We start from the raw sequence: 10,932 nt of genomic DNA on the forward strand, positions 1-10,932 counted from the left end.
TTATATTATAAAGGACATTTGCTCTGACAACAGCCATGAGCCACTTGAGTCCCCACAGCGGAGCGTAGGATGCTGAGGAAGCCATCTTAGCAGTGATCCTGGAAATACCACAGTCACACAGACTCTCCCGAGGCCTGGTGAATGTCAGAGCACTAGCCCTTGCAGAAGTTGTGTGTGGAACGGAATGGTGTCTTCCCTCCCAGATGCTGTGTGGCTTTGCCATTGCCCGTTTCTGCTGCCAGGCTGTGACACACTTGAGTGACCGCAGTCGGCTTTTTATTACTTCTTTCCATTCTGGGCTCCACATAGCAGCCAGCATGGTGATTTCCATCAATTCATGACAACCTGATCATGTCCACCTTAAATTACTTCGAAGATTTCCTTAAGGTAAACCTGGATAGCAGCCCATCTGCCCGACAGTGAGCCTCCCACACCCGCCCAATGCTGGTCCTTGGCATCCCCATGAGGCTGGTCTCTTTCTGCATTAGACCCTTGGTGCTCTTCACCCCCACCCACCCAGCTGGTTGGTACTTTTACTCAGTCATATTTACTCCTTCAGGGAAAGCTGGTCCCTATCCAGTGTGAAACTTAGGTCCCTGTTGTCTAACTTCAGAGCTCTCTGGCCTTTTCTTGCTACTTAGCATCTAATTTGTGTTTACAGAACTGACTGACAGCTGTGTCCTCTATTAGGTTGTAAGATCCACCAGGGCAATAAGCCCATCTAGGTCACCGTAGTTAATCCAGGGCCTGAGCACACTGCTTGCGTCAATAAACGTCTGTCAAGTGAGTGGATGGTAGTGATGGTTATTAAACACCCATGATGTACAGGACTGCACAGTAGACCGTTACCTGTCCTGTTTAATTTCCACATTTCAACACCCATTTTCCCAAAGGGGAAACTGAAGAACAGGATGGATGTGTAAGGCCCCCCCGAGGTCTAGTTTCATAACTCCAAAGCTCCACCGCATGCTGCTCATGTCTTGATAAGTCACTGAAACAAGTTCCCTTTGTTCTCTTAGAGACAGAAGACAACCCCAAGGCCAGTGCATCTGCAAGGAGCTTGAACAAAATGATTCGCACCAAACTCACTGTGGGCAGCCTGGGATTGGGCCTGGTCGTCATCCAGAATGGGCCCTACCTCCAGATTAGCCACCTCATCAATAAAGGGGCTGCAGCCAGTGATGGAGTACTTCAGCCAGGTGACTGTGGTTTCCAAGTGCCTCCTTCCCACCTACCCCCAGGGAGTCAGAATGACGATATGACGCCGTCTGGAATTTTCCCATGGCCCAGTTTCCGCCACTCATATTCTGCAGATACACACGGTCTATTTGGTTCTTAATGACATGCTAGGTAGGACATGTTCTTACTGCCCCGATTTTGCAGGCGAGGTGACTGGAGCTTTGCGGTAGAATCGTCCTCATCAGGTTAACTTTCATCCAGTGAGTGGAATACAGACACAGACCGGGGAAGTCACCTCACAGCTCTAGACTGTGAATGAGGACTTCTCAGGGAGGCGCTAATCATAGCTAGCCTTTGAAGACACACATCACGCTGTTCCCTCTCAGCAGCCCCCAGGGCACATTTTGCACTGCACTACTATGCACGCATGCGGACTTAGGTAACTGGGATTTAACACCTCTCCCTCTGACTCCAAGCCTAAGGATCTCATCAAAATCACCTCACTTCTTAGGTCTCAGGGTGTGTGTGTGTGTGGGGGCGTGTTTTCTATCCAATGCAAGACATGTCTCCCAGTGTTGGCTTGGGCCCTAGTGCTGTGCCTAGGAGTCAGGGAAGCACAGCGGGAGGAAGTCTTGAGAGGGAAAACCACGTCAGGCTACTCATTCTGAAATCAAGTCCAAGATCTGTTACCTTGTCACTTTGCAACCTTGACGAAGTCACTTCATCTTTCAGGTCTCTAGACTGGGAGAACCCCATCTTTATGTAGGTTGTTAGCATTTGGTAAAAATGTTGTGAAGAGCTTTGAAACGAAGAACTCTAGAAACATGCCAATTAGTTCTCATCCTTATGGCTTCTCTATAGGTAGTTGTCCTTTACAGTTATTTTTTCTGCAGGTGTGAGTGGTAGAGAGAGGGCACAGATTGATGGGGGGGGGGTGTCTTTCTTTATCATATCTACCGAGGCAGAGTCTCTCGTGTGAGCCTGGGGTCTGCAGATGAGCTAATTTCACCAGCCACTGTGTGCTGGATTCCAGGTGGGTGTGGTACCTGAACTCTGACCCTCATGCTTGTTCGGCCCACTGAGCATTTCCCCAGCTCTAGCTGTCTTTGAACTATATGTGTTCTAGACGTGGTTCCAGAGGGAGAGTCCAGGACAGCAGGGGAGCAGGCGACTGGAGCAGGAGGTGGAGAGATCACATCCGACCACACGCAGAAAGCTCACCCCGAATACATAATTCCTCCAACAAAGCTCCAAACAACCGGGAAACAAGTTGTTTAAATAAATGAACCTAAGGGGCACATTGCTTATCCAAATCAACATATAAATATCGTGTTACTGACACATGAGTGTGACACAGAATCTCATGATAACACTACAACTAGCGGGCTCTCTGAGGTCAGCAGCAGTCTAGAGTTAAACCTGTGGAGTTCGGAGGGCATCAGATGCCGTGGAGCTGGAGCTACAGGCAGTTGGGAGCTTCTGACATGGGAAAGAAGCTCAGGTCCTCTGGAGAAGTAGCAAGTGTTCGTAACCACTGAGCCATCTCTTCAGCCCTCAGTTCAGTTTTCAGTCCACTGTGACTTACCCACAATGCTGACCCATTTACTGTGTCCACGCTTAAGGAATGAACAGTGAACAAGTGTATCTGGCTCAGGTGTTGTACAAAGTATTTTCATTCCTGTTATTCAAAATGCCTGTAGTATTCCTGGATTGTAGACAGTGGAGTCTGGGCACTTCAAGAAGGGAGATAATCTGTGGACTGTACAGCTGATTAGGGACTACGTGCCCGTCACCCTGGCATTTGGCAGGTGAATGCAGAAGGATCAGGAGGCATTCGAGGGCATCCTGGGCTAAAAACTCCGAATACAAACCAAACATTATATATATATATATTACATATATATGTATAATTGTATGTGTGTATATATGTATATATATAAAATGATTGTGTGTATGTATGTATGTAGGTACATATGTATATATACCAGGGAGAGAGGGTGCAAACCCAAGTATAAGGATTGTGGTCAAAGGCCACATTTGAACCCACAATCTTTTATGAACTTCATACCATGGCCTAATGAGCAGAAGTGAGTTTTTTTTTTAACATTTTAAAAAGATTTTTAATTTTAAAGGTTCTTCCTGTGTAGCATCCGCTCTCCTGGAAAGCAGTGAGATTTCAGTGCAAATGTTTGGGTACCAAATTTTTTCATGACCGTCAGTTACCACTCAGTGTCTGGGTTTCAAAGTTTGCTTTTCCACTATTTTTGACAGAGATCATGAGATTTGCTACCTTTGACCCCTGCCTCCCTGCTGTTTCTCGCTCACATGCCCTAAAGTTCCTTGTTTTGGTGTTTTTTCTTGATTTGCTAACTTGATGCTGGTTTTCTGTGACTGTTTGATTGATATGCAAAGCCTTAGGCTCTTACTGTAGCTTTAACATATTATCACGGCTTTGACAGTGGACATTAGCCATGTACTGGCTTCATTAGCCAGTTAGCCGTACCCCGGCTTGAGGATTTATTTACTCATTCTACATTTCCTTAAATCCTCTCCGTCGCTAACAGCCAACAAACAAAAACAAACAAACAAACAAACAACCCAACCCCCACCCTCCCACCGTGATCGTAACCACACAAAATGTGAACAACTTCCATCCTAGTTGGAATGGAGAAAAAGAAGACCATCTTTCAGTAGTGGTGTGGTTGCTGCACAGTTAACTTAAACATACAGGCAATCTAAACAGGCCTATTCAACGTCATTCCTATAGTCTATTAAAGCAGAAAAAATTCATGATGAAGTTGGTGTTCATAAGTATCTGTGAACAGTATTATCTGCCTGCTGACAGAGCAATCACATTCATACCCTGACATATTTGCTTTAAAGCCAGGATAGTCAGGGAATTCAGCTGTTTACTTTCTATCCTCCTGATAAAAGTCACCTTCTTACAACATAATTAAGCAGTAGGAACACCAAGCCATAGTTTTTAGCTCTAAACACCCCTTTTAACATGAGGCACATGTGCTCGTCCTAAGAGGGTAACTTTGTTACTGTAATTAACCTCAGCAGGAAGAGCAGCTGCTTTATATTGAGCACCTGAAGGTAGGTAGTTCAGAGAGAACTTTGCTGAATTCTGAAGTTAGCTTTGGGATATGCTTTCGGGTTTTTTTTTTTGTTTGTTTTTTTTTTTTTGTTTGTTTTGTTTTGCTTGCTTTTTGAGACAGTCTCACCATGTAGCTCAGGCTGGCCTTGAACTTTCCATCTTCCTGCCTCAACCTACGGAATTCTGGTTTTACAAGGATGCTCGACTGTCCAGCTTAGTATGTGGCTGGTTTTATTCTCATCTACTTCTCAAAACTAATGCAGGAGAATCCCTCAGACTTTCTAGAACAGTGATAACTTTTGTTCCTGATAGGATCTGGCACTAGGGAAATGTGACCCTGGCAATGCTTGGACACTCCCTCCCTCAGGATCAGTGTAATTCCTGATTAGGATTCGTAAAGCATTATCAGTCTCCTGGCCCTCCTATTGGAGCCTGGGTTTCTGTGTCTAGAAATGAAGATTATTGGGGGCTCCTAGCTTCACATGTACAGACGGGCAATACAGGAATGAAGATACTACAGATACTGAGGGACCCACAGACACAGGGAAGCTGGGATTGGGTGGCTGTACTCACTTTGATGGAGGATACTGCCCACATGCAGCACAAAGAGGAGGAGTCAGCTAGTCTTAGTAGGTCTATGTAAATGAGCAGTGTCAGGAGGAGGAGTCAGCTAGTTTCAGTAGGAGGTCTATGTAAATGAGCAGTGTGAGGTTGCAGTTATCCAAAAGGAGGAAGCTGCAGTCGCTAGTTTTTGCACACTGGCCAAACGTTCATCCTTGGACAAAAGGAAGGCTTTGGCATGCTTCTGAGCCACATCTGGGCAAGGCTTTGCCACTTCTATGGATGTTGGGGGGCCCCTCATGTCCTTGTCCATGCCAACAATACTCTCAAGACGTCACCTGCTCTCCACTGAGAAGTACTGAGAACTGAAAAACTCCTGAGTGAATCTGTCCTTTAAGAGCAAACCTTCTGTATTCCTCCTTACAGGCTCTGCTGGATATTAAAATTCATGCTCCTTACTGCAAGCAACAGGAAACTGTTGTTAAAGCACATAATTTAGGGCAACGTCTAACAGAATTGCCAGAAAATGTGGAGAACCAGGCTTGGAAACTGCACAAAGGGTGCACAGTCCTGGACACTCCTGGACCTGGGATTTTGTTGTTGAAATATATCTCTTTCCACCTGCTGGATACTCAGAAGTCCTTTACCCCATGGCGCCTGTGGTCCTGTTATCAGTCTTTTGAACCAGTTCTAGTGGGATGTGCTGGGGGCGGGGCAAGAGCAGCACAAGTTTAGGTTCCTTGGACACATGTTCTGTATATACATATCATAAGTGTAATTAATACAAGCTATTAAACGTATCAAACAGTCATTTGCTCAATTTCATTTAGGAAGGGGCAGAAAATATAAACAAGCCTTTGTGCCTAATTTAGCCTACTTGCTGTGGAGGGCCTGGTGATGTCACACAGGCAGGATGGAAAGTGGCTTCTCTTCACTAGTTACAGGACTTACTTCTCTGTGCTTAGAATTCTAAATCTAAATGGTTTGGAGTTTAGCCTCTGTTAAGCTAAGAACTTCAGAAATGTCCCTCAAACACTATAGATGGCTATTTATGAACAAACTTCATCACCTTTATCATGCTAAGAACATGTATGTCAGAGGGGAACGTTCACTTTGGTCACCATGAACCAACACTGGGAACCCTTAAAATATCTCAGAAAAAGTTCCTGATCAGTATAGCTCTTTTCAAGCTGTTCTTTCATCTGCTTTCCTTTTACAGGTGATGTTCTGATTAGTGTTGGACATGCCAATGTGTTGGGATATACCCTCCGTGAATGTTTAAAGCTTTTGCAAAATATCACCATAGGAACAGTGATACAAATCAAGGCTTACCGAGGCTTTATTGAAATACCCCAGGAATGGCAAGACGTATATGATTTAATCCCCGAGACCAAATTTCCAATCCCACAGTAAGTAGTTTACTCTAGGACAATGTTATGAGACCCAGGCCCTGTGAGGTACAAGGTCCTGATTTAATGTGAGAATCATCAAATGGTAACAGCTATGGAGGAGGGTTTGCTGACACTGCCAGGGCTTAGAGAACAAACTTCTACAAAGGACATTCTGCAGGACATCACATGAAGGACAGTTATAAAGGCAACTCAGGTTGGAGAGTGTGAATCAGCAGTCATTAATGGAGACTCTGTCCCTGGTCTATCTGCACTGTGCCAATGCAGTCTGTCTCGACCTAAACACAGGTTAAGATGAGGCTGGGAAACTGGCTTGTGAGCAAGGTGCTTGCTGTGAAGGCATGAGGATTTGCATTTGTATTCGGGGCACCCGTGTAAAAGCTGAGTGTGGCGGAACACATCTAACTCCAGCAGCAGCAGGGCAGACAAGAGGACTCCAGGGCTTGTTGGTCAGCCGGCCAGTCCAGTCCAGCTGGTGAGCTGCAGGTTCAGGGAGACCCTTTCTCAGAAAGTGGAGCAAGGTCAAGCTGACCACCACAGGGGCATGGACACACGGTGCTGAGACTCCTCCCTCCTCTTCTCTCTCTTGCATTAACTTTCTGGATAACACTTAAACCTGTCTAGTTAGGATTTCTATTACTGTGATAAAACACTATGACCAAAGGCAATCTGTAGAGGAAAGGGTTTATTTTGCTTATATTTCCACATCATAGTCCATCATTTAAATAAAGCCAGGCTGGGAATTGAAGAATGTGGGGGAATGCTGCTTACTGCCTGTCTTTTACCATCTAGAACCACCTACCTGGTGTGGCACTGCCCACATTGGGCTGGGCCCACTCATACTATTCATTAAGGCGACACTCCAGACGGGCCTACAGAGCACTATGGAGATATTTTCTCAACTAAGAGTTCCTCTTTCCAGATATCTCTAAGTTTGTGTCAAGTTGACAAAACCCAGCCAGAACAATGCCCTTTTTAAACCTCAGCCTTCTTAAGTAAACACTAATTTCTTCGGTCCTCATCTGATGAAAGAGCAGTAAGAGCTCTCCTTTTCCTCAGGAGACACACATCCCAGGCACTCCAAGGCAGACACTGCTTTGTCTCTTCTCAGCTGAGGGCTATTCCCAGATCATCTGCCCCATTCATATTGTAATTCCCATGGAGTTTTTATCTTGCTTGCCTGGCGAGTGTGAGCTGGTCTGTCTGTCTACCTACCTATCTTGATAACTTTATTTTATTGGTTTCTCTGTGTAGTGCTGACTGTCCTGGAACTTGCCCTGGAGACCAGGCTGACCTTGATCTCAGAGACCTCGCTGCCTCTGCCTCCTGAGTACTGGGACTAAAGCTGTGTTCCACCACAGCCTGGGTGTACTGCTTACTTTTTAAGCATTAGACTGCTTACAACTACCCAATTCCTTTATATCTTCCCCAGCTTTCTGAGACCATTCTCTGCTGACTTTCCTTTTCCCTTTGGGTTTTAACAAACTCCTCTTGGTGTTTTAACAAACTCAAGTTTCTCAAAGCTTAGTCTTTGGCTCTCCTTAGTTTCTTAGATTGTCTCTGTGGTGGTGGCTTCTGTTCCTATCCACACACTAAGCACTTGCAAAGTATATTATCTCCATTTAGATGGATGACACCATCCTCAAATTTATCCTTAAAATCAAAAGCCAGTTGTATTTCCCCTACCCATATTTGACCAAAATACCTGAAGAATTTAAGTTGGCCCATGGCTTCAGAGGGTTTTGTCAATGGTCATTTGGCCCCATGTGATTTGGCAGAACATAATGGTAAGCAATGTATGGTTGATGAATGTCATTTTACTGAGGCAGAGGAAAGGGTGAGGGACAGCATATCTCAGAGAATGTTCCCCCAGTGACTTATCTCTTCAGTTAGGCTCTATTCCCTAAAGTTTCCAATTCCCCAAATACCACCAGCAGCTGGGATCAAGTGCTCAGCCCAAGACTCTTAGGAGTACATTTCACACCCAAACCACAAGACTGCTGGTGTCCTACGGGGATATTCTTCCTAGTTAAGAAGCCAGTTTTAGGCTTGATTCTTCTGTCCCCTCAGTCACTACCTGGCATCTCATCACAGTGGCCATTCTCACTGTCACCACTGTCTACACCACGGTTACGTTGCTGTTCATTTCTACTCCAAGGTTCAGTGCAAACGTTTAGACACCTTCCTACAGGTAGTGTTAAAACAGCCAGAACCATATGCCATGTGTGTTCATAGCACTGTCTGTCATTAATCATTCCAATTTTAGTGAAATCATTGATGTGATCAGTAATCTTGGGGAAACATAAACTCCATAAGGACAAGAAGAGTCAGTCTTGTTTTCTTAAAACATACCTGTGATTCTTCCAGAATGAAAATCTGGCAATCCCCTCTCCCCCAACTAACTCCCTGAGAGCTTATAGGACAAGGGACCTTTTTGAACGAGGTGTGCCAGGGGTGCTAAGAACATGGCTCTACAATGTTAGAGCTTTGCTTAGACATATGACTAAGGACCAGGACTAGAAAATGACCTTTACATACGAACCTTACTTCAGATGCTCAAGGTTTTTGTGATTTAAAAAAAAAATTGGTTTATGCTTTTTTTGCATATTTAAAGTATTTTTAAAAAGATCTGTTTATCATTTACCTGTTTGAGTGTTTCTGTCTTCAGACACCAGAAAAGGGAATCTGATCCCATTACAGATGGCTGTGAGGCACCGTGTGGTTGCTGGGAATTGAACTCAGAACCTCTGGGAGAGTAGCCAGTGCTCTTAACTGCTGAGCCATCTCCCTAACCCTCAAAAAAACCTTTTTTTAAAAGATAGTATTTGAAGTAGTTGCCAAATCTGTAAACATTTCATAGAAAGAATCAGTATCTTTGATTTCTCCTGAAAAATGAGGTGGAACTGTGTTCCCATGTGGTGACAGTACTGTCTGGAGAGGGAAGTGGCTGCCCCTTCAGATTAATATCTAAGTAAAAGTAGTGTCACATAATTTAAGGCAGGATTTATATTTATGGTTGAGAAAAAAAATTAAACAGCACTTTAAAATGTGAATTTGAGCCTTTAACAAACATTTTCCCAGCTCAAAGGCTACTTCTAAAGAGATGCTTTCTAGTGCTTAGGAGGCAGAGGTAAGCAGATATGAGTTTTTGAAACCAGGGGTTAGGAGAGGTGTACTCTAAAGCAGTGTGTGTGTGTGTGTGTGTGTCTGTAGACTTGTGGGGAATAGGGTGGGGTGGACAGCCTCTTAATTGAATCAGAAACCTGATTTTATTTAAGTATGTGTATATTTGTATGCCTGTAATTTATGAGTCAAAGAAAGTTATAAAAGTTATATTAGGGGACTTTAAATGTACAACAACTTTCTATAGTAAAGCGTCAGTGGATTGGATATCCTTGGGTACTAGCATACATGTGGCAAACATATACAGGCAGGCAAAACACTCATACACACAAAATAATAAATCTTAAAGTATTCAAACATCAAGAATCAATTTCATTAACACTTCAATAATGCAGAAAATAATGAAGGTAATTTGTACTTTTAGATTTAAAAAAGGAAAACAAGGGCTGGAGAGATGGCTCAGCTGTTAGGAGCACTGACTGCTTTTCCAGAGGTCCTGAGTTCAATTCCCAGCAACCACATGGTGGCTCACAACCATCTGTAATGGGATCTACACCCTCTTCTGTTGTGTCTGAAAATAGCTACATTGTACTCATATATGTAAAAGAAATAAATTGTTTAAAAAAAAGGAAAACAATGGTTTTAATTATATTGTGTGTGTATGTGTAAGTTGAATACAGAGTCCACAGAGGTCAGAAGAGGGGGGTAAGTCCCCTGGAACTAGAGTTACAGGCATTTGTGAGTTCCCTGACATGGGCCATGTTTCCAGCTCCAAATATCTTATTTATTTTTTTAATTACGAGACAAATAGTTTATAAGATATTCTGTTAGGGAACTCTAACTGTTAAGACAGTGTTGTATTCACTCTTCATTTCAGAACACCAAAGAAAACGGAGCAGGCAAAAGAGTCTCTTATAAGCGATGACCATGAAGATGCAGTTTTGGATAAAAGACTGAGGTATCACAAGTATCCTCGGTCAGTCTGGAACCACCCTGTAAGGACACCGATGTCCATTTCCACAGAATGGCATGGGTATAGGAAGAAGGACCAAACTATCAGTGTTGGCAAAGACAGTAACTTCGACGTAGTCATTCACAAGGATGACAAAAAAGAACTGAGGGTCCCTTCTCCATACTGGGCAATGGTGGAGCAAGACAAAGACATCTCCTCCTCCTCCTCCTCCACAGCTACTTCCTCCATCTCAGATGCCTTTTGGCTGGAGGACTTTGCACAGGTTGAGGAGGGCGAAGGTGAACAGGTATCAAAGTTTGGTTAGGAACTGGTTTGCAAATTTGTGGCCATAGAACTTTTTATTTTTAAACATCCAATTTTTATGCCTTACCATGGTGTTGATTTGTAGATTTCCTCCATGACTTACCAGCTCTCCTAGAACTACAGAAAAGCCTCTTCCCTTACCAGCTCAGGACTTCCTGTGGTCTAACAGGCTCCTCAGACCTGCTCTCACAGTCTGATCATCATTCGCTCAGCTTTTACAATGTCACTAGAGAACCTGCCCAATCATCAGAATGGCTGAACATTTGTCTTGTAAGGTACATTTT

At 43.9% G+C, this 10,932-nt stretch overlaps 1 protein-coding gene across 1 annotated transcript; it reads left to right on the plus strand.

Annotated features, from left to right (window-relative positions):
- Window positions 1-1,127: 1,127 nt before the first annotated feature.
- Window positions 1,128-10,649, plus strand: PDZD9 (PDZ domain containing 9; the record flags this gene model as incomplete). The annotated part of the gene is made up of 3 exons (XM_080912742.1): window positions 1,128-1,199; window positions 6,197-6,249; window positions 10,250-10,649. The coding sequence occupies 3 exons, from the start codon at window positions 1,128-1,130 to the stop codon at window positions 10,647-10,649; spliced, it is 525 nt and encodes a 174-aa protein (XP_080768868.1).
- Between the last annotated feature and the right edge of the window lie 283 nt (window positions 10,650-10,932).

This window comes from Micromys minutus (genome assembly GCF_963924665.1).
Source record: "Micromys minutus genome assembly, chromosome: 2".
Classification (NCBI taxonomy): Eukaryota; Metazoa; Chordata; class Mammalia; order Rodentia; family Muridae; genus Micromys; species Micromys minutus.